This window comes from Coregonus clupeaformis, chromosome 16, assembly GCF_020615455.1.
Source record: "Coregonus clupeaformis isolate EN_2021a chromosome 16, ASM2061545v1, whole genome shotgun sequence".
In the NCBI taxonomy this organism is placed as follows: domain Eukaryota; kingdom Metazoa; phylum Chordata; class Actinopteri; order Salmoniformes; family Salmonidae; genus Coregonus; species Coregonus clupeaformis.
In genome coordinates, this window is record NC_059207.1 from 10,441,155 (window position 1) to 10,468,622 (window position 27,468).

General features: G+C 45.4%; 1 protein-coding gene across 4 annotated transcripts in view; it reads left to right on the plus strand.

Annotated features, from left to right (window-relative positions):
* Positions 1-27,468, plus strand: part of LOC121584410 (dmX-like protein 1) — a 61,227-nt gene that overhangs the window by 30,211 nt on the left and 3,548 nt on the right. For 2 of the 4 annotated variants that reach the window (XM_041900259.2, XM_041900260.2), the window contains exons 25-42: positions 11-1,020; positions 4,518-4,709; positions 5,352-5,428; positions 7,186-7,307; positions 8,142-8,393; positions 9,026-9,210; positions 9,344-9,495; positions 9,745-9,830; positions 11,875-12,076; positions 13,596-13,713; positions 14,033-14,095; positions 21,343-21,429; positions 21,676-21,797; positions 22,514-22,652; positions 22,786-22,846; positions 23,076-23,203; positions 23,503-23,580; positions 27,188-27,279. In XM_041900259.2, the coding sequence (XP_041756193.2) occupies positions 11-1,020; positions 4,518-4,709; positions 5,352-5,428; positions 7,186-7,307; positions 8,142-8,393; positions 9,026-9,210; positions 9,344-9,495; positions 9,745-9,830; positions 11,875-12,076; positions 13,596-13,713; positions 14,033-14,095; positions 21,343-21,429; positions 21,676-21,797; positions 22,514-22,652; positions 22,786-22,846; positions 23,076-23,203; positions 23,503-23,580; positions 27,188-27,279 (3,166 nt within the window). The remainder of the gene's footprint in view (positions 1-10; positions 1,021-4,517; positions 4,710-5,351; positions 5,429-7,185; positions 7,308-8,141; positions 8,394-9,025; positions 9,211-9,343; positions 9,496-9,744; positions 9,831-11,874; positions 12,077-13,595; positions 13,714-14,032; positions 14,096-21,342; positions 21,430-21,675; positions 21,798-22,513; positions 22,653-22,785; positions 22,847-23,075; positions 23,204-23,502; positions 23,581-27,187; positions 27,280-27,468) is intronic. The other 2 variants (XM_041900262.2, XM_041900263.2) reach the window with 2 other exon arrangements.

The window sequence follows — 27,468 nt, forward strand, 5'->3', positions numbered from 1 at the left end:
TGATTTGCAGGTACCTCGTCCATGTCCCTCTGTAGCCCGGAGGTCTTCAACTTCTACACCTACCTCCGCACACATCCCTTACTGCTGCGCCGCCACTTCGGCTCGTCTGAGAAGACCAGGGTGGGTCTGACGGCGGAGGGCCACATGGCACACTCCATCAGCCTGGTGGAGAGGAGGCTGTTCTTCACCGCAGCCTACGCTCACCTGCAGGCCGGCTGCCCCATGCTGGCCCTGGAGGTCCTCTCCAAAATGCCCAAAGTCCTCAAAAGATCCAAGCTCCACCAGGACGAACTCACCAACCCCGACCTGAGCGAGATGAAAAAGGAACAGGCGTCAGATTTGGACTGGTCTCAGCCCACGTTGAATGGCTTCGAGTCGGTGTCAGACAGCTTGTCCAATAGCCAATCGGACTCTGTGCTGAGTTTTGACTGGGGCCAGCCCTCTGTGTCGGTTCAGGATGAAACCCTGGAGTTGAAATGGGAAAGCGACAAGGAGGATGAGGAGGACGAACCACAGGGCTTGGCCATGAAGAACATCAGCGCCGACAACACCAGTAGTGTCTTCCAGGGCGACATCTCTCCGTTGACGGAGACGCCGCTGGACGAGGCCGACGTCCTCATGCCCTCTGAGGACATCCTTGCCGCTCAACTCAAGTTCAGCGCCTGCCTGAAGATCCTGACCACGGAGCTGCGGACCCTGTCCACGGGTTACGAGCTGGACGGGGGGAAGCTGCGCTACCAGCTCTGCCAGTGGCTGGAGAGGGAGGTGGTGTCCCTGCAGAGGTGCTGCAGCTACAAGCCCTGCCTGCCAGAGTTGGCCCTGGGAATGGCAGGGCCGGGGGGAGAGGAGGAGGCCCAGGCCCGGCCTGGTGAGGCCCAGCGCACCCGCAGACACTGGCTCCAGAGCAACCAGCCTCTCCTGCGCATGTTCCTCAGCTACTGCAGCCTGCACGGCTCCCATGGAGGAGGCCTGGCCTCGGTGCGCATGGAACTCATCCTGCTGCTGCAGGAGTCCCAACAGGTACAGCACACACACTAACAAACGGACACAATATATACTGTGTACAAAACATTAGGAACATTAGCACCCCCTTATGCCTTCAGAACAGCCTCAATTTGTCGGGGCATGGACTCTACAAGGTGTTGAAAGCGTTCCACAGGGATGCTGGCCCATGTTGACTCCAATGGTTCCCACAGTTGTGTCAAGTTGGCTGGATGTCCTTTGGGTGGTGGACCATTCTTGATACACACGGGAAACTGTTGAGCGTGAAAAACCCAGCAGCATTGCAGTTTTTCACACTTGAAAGGAACTAAAATATTTTTTCTTGCCCATTCACTCTGAATGGCACATGTACACAATCCATGTCTCAAGGCTTTAAAATCATTATTTAACCTGTCTCCTCCCCTTCATCTACACTGATTTGAAGTGGATTTAACAAGTGACATCAATAAGGGATCATAGCTTTCAACCTGGTCAGTCTGTCATGGAAAGAGCAGGTGTTCCTAATGTTTTGTACACTGTGTATATTTACGCAATAAAGCATGAGGGGGTTTGGTATATGGCCAATATACCACGGCTAAGGGCTGTTCTTAAGCACGACACAATGCTGAGTGCCTGGATACAGCCATTAGCCGTGGTATATTGGCCATATATCACAAATCCCCAAGGTGACTTATTGCTATTATAAACTGGTTACCAATGTAATTAGATTTTTTGTCATACCCGTGGTATACTGTCTGATATACCACGGCTTTCAGCCAATCAGCATTCAGAGCTCCAACCACCCAGTTTATAATTATACTGAACAGAAATATAAACGCAGCATGCAACAATTTCAAAGATTTTACTGAGTTACAGTTCATGTACGGAAATCAGTCAATTGAATTAAATTAATCTATGGATTTCACATGACTGGGAATACAGATATAGGGGCGTGGATCAGAAAACCAGTCAGTATCTGGTGTGACCACCATTTGCCTCATGCAGGGCGACACATCTCCTTCGCATAGAGTTGCTCAGGCTGTTGATTGTGGCCTGTGGAATGTTGTCCCACTCCTCTTCAATGGCTGTGCGAAGTTGCTGGATATTGGCGGGAACTGGAACACGCTGTCATACATGTCGTTCCAGAGCATCCCAAACATGCTCAATGGGTGACATGTCTGGTGAGTATGCAGGCCATGAAAGAACTGGGACATTTTCAGCTTCAAGGAATTGTGTACAGATCCTTGTGACATGGGGCCGTGCATTATCATACTGAAACATGATTATCATACTGCACATTTTAGTGGCCTTTTATTGTCCCCAGCACAAGGTGCACTTGTGTAATGATCATGCTGTTTTAATCAGCTTCTTGATATGCCACACCTGTCAGGTGGATGGATTATCTTGGCAAATGATAAATGTTCACTAACATGGATGTAAACAAATTTGTGCACAATTTGAGAGAAATACGCATTTTGTGCATATTGAACATTTCTGGGATCTTTATTTCAGCTCATGAAACATGGGACCAACACTTTACATGTTGCGTTTATATATTTTTGTTCAGTGTACTATTAAAACCCTTCTAACAAAAAAGTATCTTTGTTGTAAACAAGACTAAGAAAAAGGCTCTTGCATCTCAGTACTTGACAGCAAGTTCTCTGAGAGATACGAAGGAAGGGCAACACAAAAACTGAAGCAAAGAAAACGGAGCTTGCCATTTTATCTCAGCCTCGCGTTTGCCTTAAAGCAGCAAACCGAGGTTTCCAGCGGGCGACTGGGGTTTCACGTAGCTGATGGGTGACATCAGTGACTTCTCCAGTGAGTGGCTGGCTGTCTGACAGACAAGACTGATTCTCAGCTCTCTTCTCTTCTGAGGCCTCGTTCTACTTGTAGGGAGACATAAGCTACGAGTCACCAACACCAGGAACACACGCACTGCTCTCATCAAGAGCGTTTGGAACATCACATGCTCCTGTCATACCACATGACGGGAACTCCTCTGACTCCTCTGTCTGAGATGACTTACTTTTAGTTTGGCATTAAAGCAGTAAGTCTCTGATCTGATGCGTGAAGCGCAGCGTGGTAGCCAGCCTGCAATTGTGTATCTATTTTTTTTTATGTAACGATACGCATCTGTCCCCGGTTCAAATGTTTAAGATGCAAATGAATCGGGCGGCGGAATCCCAAACTGATTTAAAGTGAAGCTTTCATCCGTAAGAAAACCGATTCAAACGTTACGAATCTCCGGTTCACTAACGTGTTTTACTCCTTTTCCCCCATTCCTTATTACGAAAATACATAATCTGTTGTGACTGAGTTGTTGCGTCCTCTCCTTAAGCCTATCGAACTGGTAATCATGGAACTGCGTATGACATTGATCTACAATTCCGATAACTGTGCGCACAGTGCAGGAGAAGAAGCAGCTGCTCGCGCCACCGAGAGGTAGGCCTACCCTATCCCTGTTTAAATGTATAGGCTATATCTGCGCGGCACCTTCAGCATTCAGATGTTTGTAAAATGGCTTTCGCAATAATAAAGCATTGTCATATAGCAGTTTTAAAATGATTTGAGCTAGTAATGTCAATATTTATCTTTAGAAATTGAGGTTCAGCCAATGTAATCTTCTAGGTCATTGTTACCAAATGCGCTGTAGAAACTAGTTTTACCAGAGGGGCTGTGTCGCTGTAGAAACTAGTTTTACCAGAGGGGCTGTGTCGCTGTAGAAACTAGTTTTACCATAGGGGCTGTGTCGGCTACCGGAGTGGCCACAACTCGCATCTTGCTGCTGATTGCCATTTAACTGCTGATTGGGGCTTTTCAATTGCCAGGTTCACCATACAAAATATTTTAGGTGGTTTTGTGCATTTGGTCATTTTTACATGAACAGGGTAAAGATGTAATTTCATAACAAGAACAGCAATCATTTTTGCAAGATGCACTGGTCAGAACGGGAGAAGAGAGAGCAGCTCTCCTCTAAAGTTCCAAAGGGGGTGAAATCCCAGTTGTTGAGAGGGGTGAAATTACTAGCTCAAAACATTTTACACTGCTATATGACAAGTTAATCAGTGGGTGATGATGATTTCAGATAAAAAGTGGGGGGGCCAAAAACAATGTTATAGTGGTAGAGGCTCAGTCTGCCCTATGGCTCAGCTCACATTCTATATCATTCACTCACACATGCACACACCTAAACACAGTTAGCTCAGACAGATCCTACTCACCTCCTGATCTCCATCAGATATTCATTTAGAATGGAAAATGAATGTGTCATGCAACAATTGTTAGTGCATCGATTAGAATCGAACCACATCGATTCGTTCCACTAATCGAATAGCAAAGAATAGTTTCAAACTAAAAGTATCATTCCTGTATCGTATCAGAGCCCGTGTATCTAGATGCGTATCGAATCGTGCTTGTAAGGAGAGATTCACATCCCTACTATTTGTATTTCCATGCTTTGTTTTTGAGAGCTGTAGTTTATGTATTTTCTTTGTTAGTCTTCATGCATTCACGCCATGCTACTCTGTCCACAGGATGACAGTGTCCAGTCGGCTGTCACCCCATACCTGCATCACGCCTCCATCCCTCTCCTGCTGGCCTGCACTGCCAGCGCCAAGACAGTGGTGGCCAACCCCATCGTCCATCTGACCAACCTCACCCACGACATCCTGCACACCATCAACGCGCTTGACTCCCCGCCACACCCAGACGTCATCAACAACGAGGTCAGACACACATACACCAGCCAAGGCTGTCATCATGCTGTGTGCTCCAAACAAAGATCATGTTGAGAGATCAGAGTGGTACTTGTGGTGGAGTTGGGGCCGTGTTGGTTGGGGGGGCCAAGGTTGAGGTGTGGTAGTGCTGTGAATTTGACAGGGGTGGTAATGTGCTGTGAATTTGACAGGGGTGGTAATGTGCTGTGAATTTGACAGGGGTGGTAATGTGCTGTGAATTTGACAGGCGGTAATGTGCTGTGAATTTGACAGGGGCGGTAATGTGCTGTGAATTTGACAGTGGCGGTAATGTGCTGTGAATTTGACAGGGGTGGTAATGTGCTGTGAATTTGACAGTGGTGGTAATGTGCATTTGAATTTGACAGGGGCTGTAATGTGCTGTGAATTTGACAGGGGCGGTAATGTGCTGTGAATTGGACAGGGGCGGTAATGTGCTGTGAATTTGACAGGGGCGGTAATGTGCTGTGAATTTGACAGGGGCGGTAATGTGCTGTGAATTTGACAGGGGCGGTAATGTGCAGATATTGTGATAGATGGATATCCCTGGTAATATAAGGTGAGTTGATGGTGGGAAGGAGTGTTCCGCTGCTCCTAGTGTATCTGATGCATAAATGCCTCCTGCTCTTCCAGATCTATGTGATGCACACGCTGGCAGCCTCGCTGTCCGCCTGCATATACCAGTGTCTCTGCGACGGCCACAACCACAGGTTAGTCTGAATCCTAACGCCGCTAACTTTGACCTGTGCTCTCGATCTCTGTACTGGAACGCCACACAACCAAGAGCATGCTGGAAAATGCACGTAAGGCAGCAGTTCAGACATTTGAACTGTTTTTATTTTATTTTTTATTTAACTAGGCAAGTCAGAACTGCACCGTGCATCTGATTTTGAGAATCTGCCTGTCACTGTATGTTATAATGATCATTCAAACGTAGTCCTGTTTTCTGATCCTCTTAACAGCTGTACTACTACAAGGGTGAAACGTGTATAAAGTTAAAGTAGAGAGAAGGCTTCTTTTTTTTTTTTTTTGACTTGTCTAGCAATTGAATGACCTTTTTTAAAATAGGAGTCACGTGACTGAGCCCAGCCCTCCGCCTGACCTTGGCATTTGAAAGCTCCCAGATCTGTAAATGAGTAAGGACTTTGTTTTGTGCCGTGACTAACAGTTCAGCCTCTCGTGTGTAGGATGAAGCGCTGCAGTCCGACTAAATTAGCTTTTTTCTAATTCAACACTCCCCTTTGTTATGCTAATGAACCCCACACGGCAGTCATGCTATGAGGTTCTAAATTCAGCTCATGGTAGGTGATTCTGTGAAAGGCTTTGTTAGAAGGACGCTGGCTTTTTATATTGTTGTGCTGCAGACACTCTCACGGTCCTTTTCAACCTGCTCTGTCCGCTAAAGAAGCACTTTAAGTTGTAATATTGCAGATTTAGCCTGTACACTTCCAGTAACTCCATTCTGTGTTACGTGACAGCAATCAGCTCTTTCATGCGAGCTTAGAGGATTCAGTAGATATACAATGTACTGTAATATACCCGTCAGTATACTGTAATATACCCGTCAGTATACTGTAATATACCCGTCAGTATACTGTAATATACCCGTCAGTATACTGTAATATACCCGTCAGTATACTGTAATATACCCGTCAGTATACTGTAATATACCCGTCAGTATACTGTAATATACCCGTCAGTATACTGTAATATACCGCGTATACCCGTCAGTATACTGTAATATACCCGTCAGTATACTGTAATATACCCGTCAGTATACTGTAATACAACCGTCAGTATACTGTAATATACCCGTCAGTATACTGTAATATACCCGTCAGTATACTGTAATATACCCGTCAGTATACTGTAATATACCCGTCAGTATACTGTAATATACCCGTCAGTATACTGTAATATACCCGTCAGTATACTGTAATACAACCGTCAGTATACTGTAATATACCCGTCAGTATACTGTAATACACCCGTCAGTATACTGTAATACACCCGTCAGTATACTGTAATATACCCGTCAGTATACTGTAATATACCCGTCAGTATACTGTAATATACCCGTCAGTATACTGTAATACAACCGTCATGTTGTGAGAGCTATATATCCCCACTGTGAGAGATGGAACTCCGTGCTGCCTCCCTCCTGGTCCCCAACTCATTAAATATCTAGAGAAGGCTCTTTGATGTCAGAATACACTTCTGCGCTTCATCTATAGATCTCCTGAATTCTTTATGGTAACCAGAGGGTGAGGAGCCGCAGCAGTGTATTAGTGTTTTATGTGTTAAATCTGCCGTGCAAAACTTCTCTGGATTCAGAGAAGTTAACATTTACAGTGTGCTCCATATAGCCCTATGTACACGTTGAGAATCCCTTGTTTAATGGAACGTCCCATTCCTTCTTGCTAAATGACTGAGTGGGGTGTCCTTCCTTGTTTTTCTCTCCTCCCAGCCATGTGAACCAATTCACTGGGATAGTGTACCAGAGTATCCTCTCCTTCCAGCACCACCCGGTACGCACCGTGAGCACGGAGGAGACTGTACTGCCCAACACCCACCCAGCACAGTGGCCAGGTAAACCCACTTTACTTCTACAAGTTTTCACTTCATTTCACAGAAATGAGCTCATGTATCCTGTCTGGAGAACCATCGCTAGTTTGCTACATTTAAAGCGGTAAACTGCAGTTCAAACAATAAAGTGAACATCCCGCCCCTGTTTTGGTAAAAAGCTGAGGGATGGTCTGGAGAAATGTAACCACTCTCAAATTCATAGACAGAGCTATGGATGCAAGGACTGACCATCCGTGATATAAAAATGACAGTTTTAACCATGGCTTGAGGCTATACAGTGTTTGTTTACAATTACATTGTTTACAAACATTGGAGTAAAACAAACATATATTTTGGGTTCTAATGTGGTACAACAGTTGAACTAAGCTCATGAGGCATTTATACGTTATATTCTTCAAGAATCAATGAGTACATAGTATTAATTTAAAAGTTTTAAAAAAATTGATGTAGCAACCGCAGATTGCCCCTTTAACACCACAGTCCTAAACATACAACCTTAAAGGATCACCTTACACCAAAAAAACATTTTAGTATTTTGTTAATTCATATTTTGTTAATTAGTATGTTGTTTATTATTTTGTTAATTAGTATTTTGTTCAATAAAAAGCAAAAAGTGTGATGATGCCTTTTGTATCGTGATGCATTTTACATCATCACACTTTGCTTTTTACTGAAAGTGCTCCATCTTAAAAATATATATACTGCTGACATATCCCATTTTTTTGGGACCATATCAACAGTTAATGAACAACATACTGAAATGTTTTTTGAGTAAAGTGATCCTTTAATTCTAGTCAATTCATTCACTCTCTCTCCCTCACGATCTCTGTGTGTCAGGTATCAGTGCCCTGATCCGCCTGTTGAACTCTGCTGGTGAGGAGAGCCAGCCAGGCCTGGCCGTGTTACTGTGTGAGATCCTGACGGCCGTCTTCCTCAGCCTGTTTGTGCACGGCCTGGCCACCCACTCCAGCAACGAGCTGTTCCGCATCGTGGCCCACCCGCTCAACAGCAAGCTGTGGGTAGCCGTGTTCGGAGGGGGGACACGTACCCCCATCACAGAGAAGCCCAGTCCGGCCAAGTCACCTCCAGGTCTGTCTCTCTCTGTCTCTCTCTGTCTCTCTCTGTCTCTCTCTGTCTCTCTCTCTGTCTCTCTCTCTCTCTCTCTCTCTCTCTCTCCTCTCTCTCTCTCTGTCTCTCTCTGTCTCTCTCTCTCTCTCTCTCTCTCTCTGTCTCTCTCTCTCTCTCTCTCTCTCTCTCTCTCTCTCTCTCTCTCTCTCTCTCTCTCTCTCTCTCTCTCTCTGTCTCTCTCTCTCTCTCTCTCTTTCTCTCTGTCTTCTTTCTCTCTCTCTCTCTCTCTCTCTCTCTCTCTCTCTCTCTCTCTCTCTCTCTCTCTCTCTCTCTCTCTCTCTCTCTGCAAGCCAGATGTAGAGGCTGATGTAACTGGAACGCAAGGGTGGGCAACTCAGAGCCTGGTGGGCCCCAGTGTGTGCAGGCTTCTCCCCTGATTCAGAGAATAATGATCTGTTGAAGATTGTGATTGGTTGAATCGGGTGTATTACTGCTGGCCTGGAACAACAGCCTACACACACAGCAGCTCTTGTTTATCTCAATAATATCTTGAATATTATGTCAGTTTTACGCACTAATATAAAGCATCATTACCTTGAAAAATGGCAAGTCCAGTACATCCAATATATATGGCGTGTTTGTGGTTGTCTCAGCAGGCAGTGAGGAGTTAGACAGGAAGCCCAGGCGCTTCAAGCTGCTGTCGTCGTCACGCAGTGCCTCCAGAGAGGGGCCAGAGAGCCCCGGCCCAACCAGCCCCGTGGTGGAGCAAGAGACCTCCATCTTCAAAGAGCACTTTGTCCCCCCGGAGCTCAGCATCTGGGACTACTTCATCGCAAAGGTACCGTAGTAGTGTACACTTCCAGGTTCATAGTTAACTACAACCACGCCCCTCTGAAGACCCAGTCATTCAGCTCATTCTAACATGTATGAGTTTATAGTGTGTTTTTCCCCTCCTCCTCTTCCTCCCACAGCCTTTCCTCCCTCCGTCAGAGAGCAGGGTGGAGTACGACTCGGAGGAGAGCCAGGGCAGTCAGGACGAGGATGATGATGATGAAGAAGACGAGTATGGAGACTTTGACCCCAACTCTCCAAGCCGAGAACATTCCAACCCCAACTCCTACAGGTACAGTCGGTGGCTCCAACTCCTGCAGGTACAGTCGGTGGCCCCAACTCCTGCAGGTACAGTCGGTGGCCCCAACTCCTGCAGGTACAGTCGGTGGCCCCAACTCCTGCAGGTACAGTCGGTGGCCCCAACTCCTGCAGGTACAGTCGGTGGCTCTGTCGAACACAAGGCAACACTATCAAAGCAAATGGACGTTACTCTTGTCAGTGATGGTTGGACATGACAATGGTGATTTCTCTGTGTGTCCAGTTGGTGTTTGATGCGCCTGGCCATGGTCCAGCTGGTCCTGGGCAATCTGAAGTCCTTCTACCCCATGGCAGGCCACGACCTACTAGGTACAGTACACTAACATTTAACATTTAAGTCATTTAGCAGACGCTCTTATCCAGAGCCACTTAGAAATTGGTGCATTCAACTTAGGATAGCCAGTGGGACAACCACCCTTTATTTTTATTTTGTGGGGGAGGGGGAGGGTAGAAGGATTACTGTTATACTATTCCAGGTATTCCTTGTAGGGTTTCAAGTGTCTCCGCAAGGTGGTCAGTGATAACTAGCCTACACAACCACTGGTCTAATGACTATTTGTGGAGAGGATTTTAGTTGGAAGCATTAGCTTGTAGTGATTGTGAAGTCCAAACTAAGAGAGGGAATCTGTGATATTGAACCTGTTTAGGACCTAAACTATGGATGAAGAATTTGTATGAACCATGGATGAAGACTCCCTTTTAGATAACTGCCTTCCCTTTTTGTGAAGTCTCTCTCCTCTGAATGTACTGTTGTTAATGTCACCTAGTGTTTGTGTACAGTGAAGGAAAAAAGTATTTGATCCCCTGCTGATTTTGTAAGTTTGATTTGAACAGTGAGAGACAGAATAACAACAAAAAAATCCAGAAAAACGCATGTCAAAAATGTTATAAATTGATTTGCATTTTAATGAGGGAAATAAGTATTTGACCCACTCTCAATCAGAAAGATTTCTGGCTCCCAGGTGTCTTTTTATACAGGTAACGAGCTGAGATTAGGAGCACACTCTTAATGGGAGTGCTCCTAATCTCAGCTTGTTACCTGTATAAAAGACACCTGTCCACAGAAGCAATCAATCAATCAGATTCCAAACTCTCCACCATGGCCAAGACCAAAGCGCTCTCCAAGGATGTCAGGGACAAGATGTGTAGGTGTACAAAGGCTGGAATGGGCTACAAGACCATCGCCAAGCAGCTTGGTGAGAAGGTGACAACAGTTGTTGCGATTATTCGCAAATGGAAGAAACACAAAATAACTGTCAATCTCCCTCGGCCCGGGGCTCCATGCAAGATCTCACCTCGTGGAGTTGCAATGATCATGAGAACGGTGAGGAATCAGCCCAGAACTACACGGGAGGATCTTGTCAATGATCTCAAGGCAGCTGGGACCATAGTCACCAAGAAAACAATTGGTAACACACTACGCCGTGAAGGACTGAAATCCTGCAGCGCCCGCAAGGTCCCCCTGCTCAAGAAAGCACATATACAGGCCCGTCTGAAGTTTGCCAATGAACATCTGAATGATTCAGAGGAGAACTGGGTGAAAGTGTTGTGGTCAGATGAGACCAAAATGGAGCTCTTTGGCATCAACTCAACTCGCCGTGTTTGGAGGAAGAGGAATGCTGTCTATGACCCCAAGAACACCATCCCCACCGTCAAACATGGAGGTGGAAACATTATGCTTTGGGGGTGTTTTTCTGCTAAGGGGACAGGACAACTTCACCGCATCAAAGGGACGATGGACGGGGCCATGTACCGTCAAATCTTGGGTGAGAACCTCCTTCCCTCAGCCAGGGCATTGAAAATGGGTCGTGGATGGGTATTCCAGCATGACAATGACCCAAAACACACGGCCAAGGCAACAAAGGAAGTGGCTCAAGAAGAAGCACATTAAGGTCCTGGAGTGGCCTAGCCAGTCTCCAGACCTTAATCCCATAGAAAATCTGTGGAGGGAGCTGAAGGTTCGAGTTGCCAAACGTCAGGCTCGAAACCTTAATGACTTGGAGAAGATCTGCAAAGAGGAGTGGGACAAAATCCCTCCTGAGATGTGTGCAAACCTGGTGGCCAACTACAAGGAAACGTCTGACCTCTGTGATTGCAAACAAGTGTTTTGCAACCAAGTACTAAGCCATGTTTTGCAGAGGGGTCAAATACTTATTTCCCTCATTAAAATGCAAATCAATTTATAACATTTTTGACATGCGCTTTTATGGATTTTGTTGTTGTTATTCTGTCTCTCACTGTTCAAATAAACCTACCATTAAAATTATAGACTGATCATGTCTTTGTCAGCGGGCAAACGTACAAAATCAGCAGGTGATCAAATACTTTTTTCCCCTCACTGTATATCTCTTAGATCTACCTGTGGGCTCTCCTCTGTGTCACGCGGTGCTGAAGACCCTCCAGCGCTGGGAGCAGGTGTTGCTGAAGAGGCTGGAGATCTTCGGGGGGCCGCCCTCCAAGTACATCTCCACACACCCTCTGGACGAGACGGCTGCCTCGGGCCCCGCCATCCTCAGACACAAAGCCCTGTTTGAGCCATCCAACACACCTTTCAGGTGAGCTCGAAACGAATGGGAATTCTGTGTATTGATATGTTTGCCATAACATTCTGTAAATCAGTGGTCACCAACTGGTCAATCGCGATCGACTGGTTGATCTTCAAGGCATTCCTAGTCGATCACCAAACATTTCTGTAGAAAAGCCAACGATGCTGGTCCCCTGATCAGCGGTTGCGTGCATCAACCTATGGTTGCGTGCCACATCATCGACTGTCATCGACTGACAGATTGCTATAACATATGATGTGGTTAGCTGATACGTAAAATACATATCCAGACGTAAGATCTGGCAGGGATCAGCAACGCCTGGGGCAGAGGAATGCGCCCAAGGCCTTGCGCTCCAATTTATTTTTTTATATTCGTCTTGAGATGTTGGTGCACTTGATTTAGAAGCCCTCCGCACCAGGTAGGCAAAGTGTTCACATTTTTAACCATTTCATTTGTCTGAAGGGACAAACTCAAGTGCGCCTACTGCTCTGGCCAATCGGATAGCTCAAAATACCGTGCCCACAGCTTTCACGACCCCACAGTAAAGTTTGATACTAGCCTACTTGAGATTTCATAACTTTTAAAACCATGATCAGAAAGAGACTGTCAAACAATACAGCAAAGATCTGCTGTTTTTATGAGTGACTTCATGTTTACGTTTTTATTTATTTATACACTGTCAACACTGTTTTTATTCAACACTGTTTTTATTCAACACTGTCAACACTGTTTTTATTCAACACTGTCAACATTGTTTTTATTCTGCACTTTTACAAAACATAAAACGTGCTTCTCCCTACTTCCACTCAGGCTACAACCAGCACTGCAGCTGCAATACACGAGTAGCCAAGTGTATCAAATTTTTATAATTAGCAGCTCGTCGTATATTTTAATATCAAGGGATATTTCACTTTCTCTGGTCATAGGAATAACATTAATTTGTGCATGAGGCAGAAATAATGTGTTGCGTCTCAAGTTGGGCCGTCAGATGGAAGACGGTCTCCTCTCTCTGGTCAGTTTCACCAGAGAAAAAGAGAGGACAGGGACCGTGAGAGACGGACCCTCTGCTGCTCTCTCCCTCCACTGAGACTGACCATCAGATGCAGGTACCATCAGTCCAGTAAAATATAAAAGCAAATTATTCCAATTCATGCTCAGCTGTGCCTCGCAACTGATACAACAACTGATCTAATTTCTTATCAAAGATTGAGTTATGAAATGTAATATGGTCTGAGAAGAACAATATTGGCAGGCCAAGCAAGCCAATATGCTGTGTTAATGTATCAGGCCTACTGCACAAACCTCATTCCTACAGAACTGTTTTTATTACGTTAATGTTGCATAGACATTACAAGTCATGTTTAAAATAAATCTGACGTGATCTTGACTCCGAAAAGGTTGGTGACCACTGCTGTAAATGTAGGTTTTCGGTACACTGATATGATCCACACAACGTCATAAATGCCTTTTGTAAGAGAGCCTGTGTGAGCTGTATAACCGAGGGGAGTGTTGTGTTGTGTGGCTACAGGTCCAGTCACTACTCTGCCCTGCCTGTGAAGAGGCTGTGGCAGTACCTGGTCAAACAGGAGGAGGTGCAGGAAACGTTCATCCGCAATATTTTCACCAAGAAACGAGACCAAAGCGAGGTAGCTACAACTCCGCCCACCCACCGCATGCAGACAGCTGAGCAGTCTGAGCACTGACACATTGCATACTGTCACTGAATAACATCTCCCATTGAATAATACCTTTTTCTATCCCCGTTGACGCATTTCTGCTTTTGTTTTTGCATGTTCCTCGTATTTCTATCCTAATTGCCTTTTTAATATATGGATTTTTGGTGAATAATATTGTTCTTAAACCCTGATAATTAACAGTCTAATTCTAGATTGTGTTTCCTGTTGACTCTGCATGATTCATCACATTGTTTTGTCTGATGTCTTGGGGGCTTCTCAAATAATTAAGTCGGTTGAGGACCACAATGAAAATGACAAATGTTCAGGGATGGAGGAGCCTAGCTGTAACCAGGTACTGCTTTGGATCATTTTGTTGGTGGGGGTTTATGGGTTGTAATAATAATTTGGATTGACCAGTAAAATCATTCAGTTTTTTCCTGTTTTTAATTGACACCTGTGTTTTACGCTGGGAAAGTGTCATCTATTTCCGCCCTCCACTACCATGTCCACGTTTTCTGTTTTTAACTGGACTTCAAGATTATATCATGAAATTCATACATACACTACCGTTCAAAAGTTTGGGGTCACTTAGAAATGTCCTTGTTTTGGAAAGAAAGCAATTTTTTTTGTCCATTAAAATAACATAAAATTGATCGGAAATACAGTGTAGACGTTGTTAATGTTGTAAATGGCTATTGTAGCTAGAAACGGCTGATTTTTAACGGAATATCTACATAGGCGTACAGAGGCCCATTATCAGCAACCATCAGTCCTGTGTTCCAATGGCACGTTGTGATTGCTAATCCAAGTTGATTATTTTAAAAGGCTAATTGATAATTAGAAACCCCTCTCAGACTGGCCAATAAAAAGAAAAGATTAAGATGGGCATTCTGAGATATTGCTTTTTATTTGCAACTCTGCCTAGAGGGTCAGCATCCCGGAGTCGCCTCTTCACTGTTGACGTTGAGACTGGTGTTTTGCGGGTACTATTTAATGAAGCTGCCAGTTAAAGACCTGTGAGGCGCCTGTTTCTCAAACTAGACACACTAATGTATTTGTCCTCTTGCTCAGTTGTGCACCGGGGCCTCCCACTCCTCTTTCTATTCTGGTTAGAGCCAGTTTGCGCTGTTCTGTGAAGGGAGTAGTACACAGCGTTGTACGATTTTTCTTCAGTTTCTTGGCAATTTCTCGCATAGAATAGCCTTCATTTCTCAGAACAAGAATAGACTGACGAGTTTCAGAAGAAAGTTATTTGTTTTTGGCCATTTTGAGCCTGTAATCGAACCCACAATTGCTGATGCTCCAGATACTCAACTAGTCTCAACAAGGCCAGTTTCATTGCTTCTTTAATCAGCACAACAGTTTTCAGCTGTGCTAACATAATTGCAAAAGGGTTTTCTAATTATCAATTAGCCTTTTAAAATGATAAACTTGGATTAGCAAACACAACGTGCCATTGGAACACAGGACTGATGGTTGCTGATAATGGGCCTCTGTACGCCTATGTAGATATTCCATTAAAAATCAGCCGTTTCCAGCTACAATAGCCATTTACAACATTAACAATGTCTACACTGCATTTCTGATCAATTTGATGTTATTTTAATGGACAAAAAAAAATGCTTTTCTATTGAAAACAAGGACATTTCTAAGTGACCCCAAACTTTTGAACGGTAGTGTACATACAGTGGGGAGAACAAGTATTTGATACACTGCTGATTTTGCAGGTTTTCCTACTTACAAAGCATGTAGAGGTCTGTAATTTTTATCATAGGTACACTTCAACTGTGAGACACGGAATCTAAAACAAAAATCCAGAAAATCACATTGTATGATTTGTAAGTAATTAATTTGCATTTTATTGCATGACATAAGTATTTGATCACCTACCAACCAGTAAGAATTCCGGCTCTCACAGACCTGTTAGTTTTTCTTTAAGAAGCCCTCCTGTTCTCCACTCATTACCTGTATTAACTGCACCTGTTTGAACTCGTTACCTGTATAAAAGACACCTGTCCACACACTCAATCAAACAGACTCCAACCTCTCCACAATGGCCAAGACCAGAGAGCTGTGTAAGGACATCAGGGATAAAATTGTAGACCTGCACAAGGCTGGGATGGGCTACAGGACAATAGGCAAGCAGCTTGGTGAGAAGGCAACAACTGTTGGCGCAATTATTAGAAAATGGAAGAAGTTCAAGATGACGGTCAATCACCCTCGGTCTGGGGCTCCATGCAAGAGCTCACCTCGTGGGGCATCAATGATCATGAGGAAGGTGAGGGATCAGCCCAGAACTACACGGCAGGACCTGGTCAATGACCTGAAGAGAGCTGGGACCACAGTCTCAAAGAAAACCATTAGTAACACACTACGCCGTCATGGATTAAAATCCTGCAGCGCACGCAAGGTCCCCCTGCTCAAGCCAGCGCATGTCCAGGCCTGTCTGAAGTTTGCCAATGACCATCTGGATGTTCCAGAGGAGGAATGGGAGAAGGTCATGTGGTCTGATGAGACAGAAATAGAGCTTTTTGGTCTAAACTCCACTCGCCGTGTTTGGAGGAAGAAGAAGGATGAGTACAACCCCAAGAACACCATCCCAACCGTGAAGCATGGAGGTGGAAACATCATTCTTTGGGGATGCTTTTCTGCAAAGGGGACAGGACGACTGCACCGTATTGAGGGGAGGATGGATGGGGCCATGTATCGCGAGATCTTGGCCAACAACCTCCTTCCCTCAGTAAGAGCATTGAAGATGGGTCGTGGCTGGGTCTTCCAGCATGACAACGACCTCGAAACACACAGCCAGGGCAACTAAGGAGTGGCTCCGTAAGAAGCATCTCAAGGTCCTGGAGTGGCCTAGCCAGTCCCCAGACCTGAACCCAATAGAACATCTTTGGAGGGAGCTGAAAGTCCGTATTGCCCAGCGACAGCCCCGAAACCTGAAGGATCTGGAGAAGGTCTGTATGGAGGAGTGGGCCAAAATCCCTGCTGCAGTGTGTGCAAACCTGGTCAAGACCTACAGGAAACGTATGATCTCTGTAATTGCAAACAAAAGTTTCTGTACCAAATATTAAGTTCTGCATTTCTGATCAAATACTTATGTCATGCAATAAAATGCAAATGAATTACTTAAAAATCATACAATGTGATTTTCTGGATTTTTGTTTTAGATTCCGTCTCTCAAAGTTGAAGCGTACCTATGATAAATAAATTACAGACCTCTACATACTTTGTAAGTAGGAAAACCTGAAAAATCGGCAGTGTATCAAATACTTGTTCTCCCCACTGTACATACATACATACAGTACCAGTCAAAAGTTTGGACACACCAAGGGTTCAAGGGTTTTTCTTTATTTTTACTATTTTCTACATTGTAGAATAATAGTGAAGACATCAAAACTATGAAATAACACATATGGAATCATGTAGTAACCAAAAAGGTGTTAAACAAATCAAACTATATTTTATATTTGAGTTTCTTCAAATAGCCACCCTTTGCCTTGATGAAAGCTTTGCACACGCTTGGCATTCTCTCAACCAGCTTCAGCTGGAATGTTTTTCCAACAGTCTTGAAGGAGTTCCCACATATGCTGAGCACTTGTTGGCTGCTTTTCCTTCACTCTGCTGTCCAACTCATCCCAAACCATCTCAATTGGGTTGAGGTCGGGGGATTGTGGAGGCCAGGTCATCTGACGCAGCACTCCATCACTCTCCTTCTTGGTCAAATAGCCCTTACACAGCCTGGAGGTGTGTAAATGACATATTATTCTCCTGTTGGAAAACAAATGATAGTCCCACTAAGCTGAAAACCAAATGGGTTGGCGTATCGCTGCAGAATGCTGTGGTAGCCATGCTGGTTAAGTGTGCCTTGAATTCTAAATACATCACTGACCGTGTCACCAGCAAAGCACCCCCACACCATAACACCACCTCCTCCTTGCCTTACAGTGGGAACTACACATGCAGAGATCATCCGTTCACCCACACCGCGTCTCACAAAGACACAGCGGTTGGAACCAAAAATCTCAAATTTGGCCTCCAGACCAAAGTACAAATTTCCACCGGTCTAATGCTCATGTTTCTTGGCCCAAGCAGGTCTCTTCTTCTTATTGGTGTCCTTTAGTAGTGTTTTTTTTGCAGCAATTCGACCATGAAGGCCTGATTCACACAGTCCCCTATGAACAGTTGATGTTGAGATGTGTCTATGACATGAACTCTGTGAAGCATTTATTTGGGCTGCAATTTCTGAGGCTGGTAACTCTAATGAACTTATCCTCTGCAGCAGAGGTAACTCTGGGTCTTCCATTCCTGTGGCGGTCCTCATGAGAGCAAGTGTCATCATAGCGCTTGATGGTTTTTGCAACTGCACTTGAAGAAACTTTCAAAGTTCTTGAAATGTTCCGTATTGTCTTAAAGTAATGATGGAATGTCATTTCTCTTTGCTTATTTGAGCTGTTCTTGCCATAATATGGACTTGGTATTTTACCTAATAGGGCTATCTTCTGTATAACCCCCCCTACCTTGTCACAACACAACTGATTAGTTCAAACGCATTAAGAAGGAAAGAAATTCCACAAATTAACTTTTAACAAGGCACACCTGTTAATTGAAATGCATTCCAGGTTTACTACCTCATGAAGCTGGTTGAGAGAATGCCAAGAGTGTGCAAAGCTGTCATCAAGGCAAAGGGTGGCTATTTGAAAAATATCAAATATATTTTGATTTGTTTAACCCTTTTTTGGTTACTACATGATTCCATATGTGTTATTTCATAGTTTTGATGTCTTCACTATTATTCTACAATGTAAAAAATAGTAAAAATAAAGAAAAACCCATGAATGAGTAGGTGTATCCAAACTTTTGAATGGTAGTGTACATACATACATACATACATTCTGAAAGTATTAAGACCCCTTTTTCCAAATTTTGTTACGTTACACCCTTATTCAACAACAACAAAAATCCTCATCAATCTACACACAATACTCCATAATGACAAAGTGAAAACAGGTTTTTAGACATTTTTGCTAATGTATTAAAAATTAAAATAAATACCTTATTTACATAAGTATTAACACTCTTTGCTATGAGACTCGAAAATGAGCTCAGGTGCATCCTGTTTCCATTGATTTATCCTTGACATGTTTCTACAACTTAATTGGAGTCTACCTGTGGTACATTCAATTGATTGGACATTATTTGGAAAGGCACACACCTGTCTATGTAAGGTCCCACAGTTGACAGTACATGTCCGAGCAAAAACCAAGCCATGAGGTCGAAGGAATTGTCCGTTGAGCTCCGAGACAGGATTGTGTCAAGGCACAGATCTGGGGAAGGGTACCAAAACATTTCTGCAGCATTGAAGGTCCCCAAGAACACAATGGCCTCCATCATTCTTAAATGGAAGAAGTTTGGAACCACCAAGACTCTTCCTAGAGCTGGCCTCCCGGCCAATCTGAGCAATCGGGCGAGAAGGGCCTTGGTCAAGGAGGTGGCCAAGAACCCGATGGTCACTCTGACAGAGCTCCAGAGTTCCTCTGTGGAGATGGGAGAATCTTCCAGAAGGACAACCGTCTCTGCAGCACTCCACCAATCAGGCCTTTATGGTAGAGTGGCTTGACGGATGCCACTCCTCAGTAAAAGGCACGGCTGCCCGCTTGGAGTTTTCCAAAGGCACCTAAAGGACTCAGACCATGAGAAACAAGATTCTCTGGTCTGATGAAACCAAGATTGAACTCTTTGGCCTGAATGCCAAGCGTCGCGTCTGGAGGAAACCTGGCACCATCCCTATGATTAATCATGGTGGTGGCAGCATCATGTTGTGGGGATGTTTTTCAGTGGCAGGGACTGGGAGATTAGCCAGGATTGAGGGAAGGTGAACGGAGCAAAATACAGAGATCCTTGATGAAAACCTGTTCCAGAACGATCAGCACCTCAGACTGGGGCGAAGGTTCACCTTCCAACAGGACAACGACCCTAAGCACACAGCCAAGACAACGCAGGAGTGGCTTCGGGACACGTCTCTGAATGTCCTTGAGTGGCCCAGCCAGAGCCCGGACTTGAACCCGATCAAACATCTCTGGAGAGATCTGAAAATAGCTGTGCAGCGACACTCCCCATCCAACCTGACAGAGTTTGAGAGGATCTGCAGAGAAGAATGGGAGAAACTCTCCAAATACAAGTGTGCCAAGCTTGAGACATCATACCCAAGAAGACTTGAGTCTGTAATCGCTGCCAAAGGTGCATCAACGAAGTACTGAGGAAAGGGTCTGAAGACTGTAAATGTGTCTTTTTTTGTATACATTTGTAAAAATTTGTAAAAACCTGTTTTTGCTTTGTCATTCATTAAGGGGTATTGCGTGTGTATATTGATGAGAAGAGAAAACAAATAATTTAATCAATTTTAGAATAAGGCTGTAACGTAACAAAATATGGAAAAAGTCAAGGGGTATGAATACTTTCCGAATGCACTGTATATTAATTTACTTCTCCCTAATGCCTTTTATGAAGGTTTTACATTGCATTTTTGTGCATTTTGCACTTGAAGTCCATTTTTAAAAAACGGAACAAATAAAGTGATATTGAAGTCACACTTTCCCAGCGCATTATTCACTTGGCAAATTTCCCAAGTTGTTTGAAATAATTGAACCAATTAGTTAAGCAATTTGGCTCATTTTCAAAAAGCTGCATTGGTTTTATTGAAATCTTGTTAGCATGAGCTCACAAGAATTGGATCACAAATGCATGTGCAATGCTTTCATCAGGCAATCTGAGATTTTAATGAATTTTGTAATGGACAGCTTCATAAAGAATCAAACAATGTTTATACTGTCATGATATAGAGCTATATGAAAGACATTGCCATGCCTTTATCTGAATGTGATACAGTATACTAGATCTAAGACAACATTCACTATAGCTACAGTCTTGAGGGTATATGGTGTTATTTTACTTAATAGAACCATAAGAAATAATATATTTTCAGAATTACTGGACAGTAAAATAATAAATAAAACCCATTCTGTGATAAAGCCTTTTCCTAGTCTATACAGTGATTAGGTTGCCATAGTTCCTATCTAGGAGAATGAGACTGTCATGAAGTCCAATAGGTTCTGATTAGCAGGCCCAGAGTGTCACGTTGAATGTTCGTCGGGTTAAGATTAAGTACTATGTGAAAATGGCAAGTCACCATATTTAGATTTCATAGTCAAGCCGAACACTGACAGGAAATGTGGTATTTTCAATTTAAATAATTGTAATGTAGAATGTAATTCAACCTAATGTTCTGTGAAAGCCTCCGTTCGGCGTCTCGTGTCAATACACCCCTTTTAGATTATACAATAAGACGGCCATCTCAGTGGCGTTGCTGAGCATTGTCAAGAGGTTGAAAATGGCACTAATCCTGATAACTGTGTGCTCTTGATGCTCTCGTCTCCCACCCTGTAGCCCTGAGGCAAAGCTCTATTACAGAAACGCATCCTCCTACTGCAGACAGGCATGCGTCATCCATTCATCTCCCATCACTGTTCCTTTTGGTCACACTTAAATGATTCAGACGGGCAGAGACTGTGTAATGATTCATGCGTTGCTCTACAGAGCGAGGCAGATCTGGGCTACCCCGGAGGCAAGGCCCGAATCATCCACAAGGACTCGGACATCATTACCGCCTTCGCCATCAACAAGGTACTTCACATCTTCCACACAGGAGAGGTCTGTTCCACACATGTTCTACACAGGAGAGGTCTGTTCCACACATGTTCTACACAGGAGAGGTCTAGCCTACACAGGAGAGGTCTGCGTCGTTAGGTTAGACTAACAAGGTGTCACATAGGCTCTATGGGCTGTCTGAAGTGGAAGGACTGATTTTGGATTTCTCTCCTCTATTCTCTCTTGCTCGTGTCTTTTCTCTACTCTCTCTCTCTGTCCCAGGCTAATCGTAACTGCTTAGTCATGGCCTCCACTCATGACATTCAGGAGCTGGACGTGTCCTCCATCTTGGCCACTCAGATTCTGACGTGGATCGACGACGATACCGAGGCAGAGGCCAAAGGGTGAGCCCGGGTCAATCTCAATAACCCAAACAAGAAAATAAAGTGTCTTTCTACTTTGAAAGACATTCAAGAGTTGCGTAGGAACTGCGAGTGTCCCTCTGTGTCCCTACCTGTGATTTTGCAGCTGAATACCTCCCATTGACCATATCAGATTGATTACAATCTATGGTAATGAGTAAAAGCCTCAAGCCTCAGCTCTTGGATGCAGTCAGCACTGTGTTAATACTGTTCTCTGTCTGGGAGTGTCCTATCAAACTCTGCTCGCGCTCTCTCTTTCTCTCTCTGTCTCTCTCTCTCTCTCTCTCTCTCTCTCTCTCTCTCTCTCTCTCTCTCTCTGTCTCTGTCTCTGTCTCTGTCTCTGTCTCTGTCTCTGTCTCTGTCTCTCTCTGTCTCTCTCTCTCTCTGTCTCTCTCTGTCTCTCTCTCTCTCTGTCTCTCTCTCTCTCTGTCTCTCTCTCTCTCTCTGTCTCTCTCTCTCTCTCTGTCTCTCTCTGTCTCTCTCTGTCTCTCTCTGTCTCTCTCTGTCTCTCTCTGTCTCTGTCTCTCTCTCTGTCTCTGTCTCTCTCTGTCTCTGTCTCTCTCTCTCTCTCTGTCTCTCTGTCTCTCTCTCTGTCTCTCTCTGTCTCTCTCTCTCTGTCTCTCTCTCTCTCTCTCTCTCTCTCTCTCTCTCTCTCTCTCTCTCTCTCTCTCTCTCTCTCTCTCTCTCTCTCTCATTAGTGATGACTTCCTGGTGATCCAGGCCCGGGACGACTTCAACACCCTCCACGGCACCACCCCCTACACCCACAGCAGCCCAGGGACACCGATCAACATGCCCTGGCTCGGGGGCCTGCAGACGGGCAGAGGCGCTGCCGTGGTGAGGCCGATGGAGCTTTTACTGTGGTTCCTTTTTTTTTTGTCACTGATATTGAGCACAATGCAGTACATTCTACTAGTATGTCTTGTAGAGTTCCAGTCTAAGTATAATGTCCTTTTATTTCCTGGTGCAGCTCATCAAAAGGAACATCAACAACGTGAGAAGGATGACCTCACACCCAACCTTGCCTTACTGTAAGTAGATGTGACTTCTTTCCTGCTTGTATACAATGACTAAAACCTCCACACGTGCTAGCTATATATGTGTACCATGTCTATTCTGTTTAGTCCTTGACGTTCTCATCCTTCCCTTGTGCTAATATTCCAAGAATATACAGAGTCCTTTTATTGTCAATACTACATTGGGATTAGAGAATCCTATTGTTGTGGTTTTGATTACCCAGCCCCTCCCTCCCTCCCTCAGACTTAACAGGAGCGCAGGACGGAAGTGTCCGGATGTTTGAGTGGGGCCACTCTCAGCAGATCATCTGCTTCCGAAGTCCAGGCAATTCCAGAGTCACACGGATACGATTCAACCACCAAGGAAACAAGGTGACTACACTTTCCCTCCCCAATTGCACCCTATTCCCAATTTCCCTTTATTGCACACTACTTTTGACCAGGGCCCATAGGAATCTGGTCCAAAGTAGTGCACTATACAGGGAATAGGGTGCCATTTGGAACGGATGCTTAGTTTACATTTAATTATTCACTGAGCAACGTTTTCCCCGCCCAACTCAGTCCCTCAACAACATGGCCACTGCTGAGGAATGATTTAGTTGCTGGACATACTTTTACTCCCTATTTGAATGATCTTCCTAATATGATCATCTCTTGGCTGTGTTGTCCAGTTTGGTATGGTTGACGCTGATGGAGCTCTACGTCTGTGGCAGACCAATACGACTGGGAACACCCCTAAACCCTACCTGGTAGGAACTAAGCACCCGTCTGTCTCTGTCTGTCTGTCGGTCTGTCTCCGTTTACATGTAACTGCCAAAATAAAGGAAACACGTGAGTAAATTACATTTACATTTACATTTTAGTCATTTAGCAGACGCTCTTATCCAGAGCGACTTACAGGAGCAATTAGGGTTAAGTGCCTTGCTCAAGGGCACATTTACGTCATTTAGCAGACGCTCTTATCCAGAGCGACTACAAATTGGTGCATTCACCCTATAGCCAGTGGGATAACCACTTTACAATTATCCTTTTTTTTTTTTTTTTTTTTGGGGGGTAGAAGGATTACTTTATCCTATCCCAGGTGTTCCTTAAAGAGGTGGGGTTTCAAATGTCTCCGGAAGGTGGTGAGTGACTCCGCTGTCCTGGCGTCGTGAGGGAGCTTGTTCCACCATTGGGGTGCCAGAGCAGCGAAAAGTTTTGACTGGGCTGAGCGGGAACTATGCTTCCGCAGAGGAAGGGGAGCCAGCAGGCCAGAGGTGGATGAACGCAATGCCCTCGTTTGGGTGTAGGGACTGATCAGAGCCTGAAGGTACGGAGGTGCCGTTCCCCTCACTGCTCCATAGGCAAGCACCATGGTCTTGTAACGGATGCGAGCTTCAACTGGAAGCCAGTGGAGTGTGCGGAGGAGGGGGGTGACGTGAGAGAACTTGGGAAGGTTGAACACCAGACGGGCTGCGGCATTCTGGATGAGTTGTAGGGGTTTAATGGCACAGGCAGGGAGCCCAGCCAACAGCGAGTTGCAGTAATCCAGACGGGAGATGACAAGTGCCTGGATTAGGACCTGTGCCGCTTCCTGTGTAAGGCAGGGTCGTACTCTCGAATGTTGTAGAGCATGAACCTGCAGGATCGGGTCACCGCCTTGATGTTAGCGGAGAACGACAGGGTGTTGTCCAGGGTCACGCCAAGGCTCTTCGCACTCTGGGAGGAGGACACAACGGAGTTGTCAACCGTGATGGCGAGATCATGGAACGGGCAGTCCTTCCCCGGGAGGAAGAGCAGCTCCGTCTTGCCAGGGTTCAGCTTGAGGTGGTGATCCGTCATCCATACTGATATGTCGGCCAGACATGCAGAGATGCGATTCGCCACCTGGTTATCAGAAGGGGGGAAAGGAGAAGATTAGTTGTGTATCGTCAGCGTAGCAATGATAGGAGAGGCCATGTGAGGATATGACAGAGCCAAGTGACTTGGTGTATAGGGAGAAAAGGAGAGGGCCTAGAACTGAGCCCTGGGGGACACCAGTGGTGAGAGCACGTGGTGCGGAGACAGCTTCTCGCCACGCCACTTGGTAGGAGCGACCGGTCAGGTAGGACGCAATCCAGGAGTGAGCCGCGCCGGAGATGCCCAGCTCGGAGAGGGTGGAGAGGGAGGATCTGATGGTTCACTGTATCAAAGGCAGCAGACAGGTCTAGAAGGACAAGAGCAGAGGAGAGAGAGTTAGCTTTAGCAGTGCGGAGAGCCTCCGTGACACAGAGAAGAGCAGTCTCAGTTGAATGACCAGTCCTGAAACCTGACTGGTTTGGATCAAGAAGGTCATTCTGAGAGAGATAGCAAGAGAGTTGGCTAAAGACGGCACGCTCAATAGTTTTGGAAAGAAAAGAAAGAAGGGATACTGGTCTGTAGTTGTTGACATCAGTGGGATCGAGTGTTGGTTTTTTTGAGAAGGGGTGCAACTCTCGCTCTCTTGAAGACGGAAGGGACATGGCCAGTGGTCAAGGATGAGTTGATCAGCGAGGTGAGGTAGGGGAGAAGGTCACCGGAGATGGTCTGGAGAAGAGAGGAGGGGATGGGGTCAAGCGGGCAGGTTGTTGGGCGGCCTGCAGTCACTAGTCGCAAGATTTTATCTGGAGAGAGAGGGGAGAAAGAAGTCAAAGCATAGGGTAGGGCAGTGTGAGCAGGACCAGCAGTGTCATTAGACTTAACAAACGAGGATCGGATGTCGTCAACCTTCTTTTCAAAGTGGTTGACAAAGTCATCCACAGAGAGGGAGGAGGGGGGGGGATTCAGCAGTGAGGAGAATGTGGCAAAGAGCTTCCTAGGGTTAGAGGCAGATGCTTGGAATTTAGAGTGGTAGAAAGTGGCCTTAGCAGCAGAAACAGATGAAGAAAATGTAGAGAGGAGGGAGTGAAAAGATGCCAGGTCGGCAGGGGAGTTTAGTTTTCTTCCATTTCCGCTCAGCTGCCCGGAGCTCTGTTCTGTGAGCTCGCAATGAGTCATCAAGCCACGGAGCTGGAGGGGGAGGACCGAGCCGGCCGGGAGGATAGGGGACACAGGGAGTCAAAGGATGCAGAAAGGGAGGAGAGGAGGGTTGAGGAGGCAGAATCAGGAGATTGGAGGGAGAAGGATTGAGCAGAGGGAAGAGATGATAGGATGGAAGAGGAGAGAGTAGTGGGAGAGAGAGAGCGAAGGTTGCGGCGGCGCGTTACCATCTGTGTAGGGGCAGAGTGAGTAGTGTTGGAGGAGAGCGAGAGAGAAAAGGATACAAAGTAGTGGTCGGAGACATGGAGGGAGTTGCAGTGAGATTAGTAGAAGAGCAACATCTAGTAAAGATGAAGTCAAGCGTATTGCCTGCCTTGTGAGTGGGGGGGATGGTGAGAGGGTGAGGTCAAAAGAGGAGAGGAGTGGAAAGAAGGAGGCAGAGAGAAATGAGTCAAATGTAGACGTAGGGAGGTTGAAATCCCCCAAAACTGTGAAGGGTGAGCCATCCTCAGGAAAGGAACTTATCAAGGCGTCAAGCTCATTGATGAACTCTCCACGGGAACCTGGAGGGCGATAGATGACAAGGATATTAAGCTTAAATGGGCTAGTGACTGTGACAGCGTGGAATTCAAATGAGGAGATAGACAGATGGGTTAGGGGAAAAATTGAGAATGACCACTTGGGAGAGATGAGGATTCCTGTGCCACCACCCCTCTGACCAGATGCTCTCGGGGTATGCGAGAACACATGGTCAGACGAGGAGAGAGCAGTAGGAGTAGCAGTGTTTTCAGTGGTAATCCATGTTTCAAATAACATTGGAAACAATGAGTGATACAACATATATTGAAAGCAGGTGCTTCAACACAGGTGTGGTTCCTTAGTTAATTAAGCAATTAACATCCCATCATGCTTAGGGTCATGTATAAAAATGCTGGGCAGGCCATTGTTTTGGCTACCATGGCTATGCCCCCATAGGATGACAATGACTCCAGCCACAGGGCACGAATGGTCACTGAATGGTTTCATGAGCATGAACATAAACGATATGCCATGGCCGTCTCAGCCACCAGATCTCAACCCAATTGAACTCTTATGGGAGACTGTGGAGCAGCGCCTGAGACAGCGTTTTCCACCATCAACAACAAAACCCCAAATGATGGAATTTCTCGTGGAAGAATGGTGTCGCATCCCTCTAATAGAGTTCCAGACACTTGTAGAATCTATTCCAAGGTGTATTGCAGCTGTTCTGCCATATCATGGTGGCCCAACGCCCTATTAAGACACTGTATGTTGGTGTTTCCTTTATTTTGGAAGTTACCTGTACCTCCTACTGTCTGGCAGTGTTGTTGTTGTTGATTCGTGATGTCCTTCTCTCCACAGACATTGCAGTGCCATAATAAGACGGCTCACGACTTTGTGTTCGTGGGCTCATCCTCCCTCATAGCCACAGCAGGGCTGTCAACAGACAACAGGTACGCTACAGAGCCACGCTTCTGAGCCACGCTTCAGAGCCACGCTACATAGCCATGCTTCAGAGCCATGCTTCTGAGCCACGCTTCAGAGCCATGCTACAGAGCCATGCTACAGAGCCACGCTACAGAGCCATGCTTCAGAGCCACGCTACAGAGCCATGCTACAGAGCCATGCTTCTGAGCCATGCT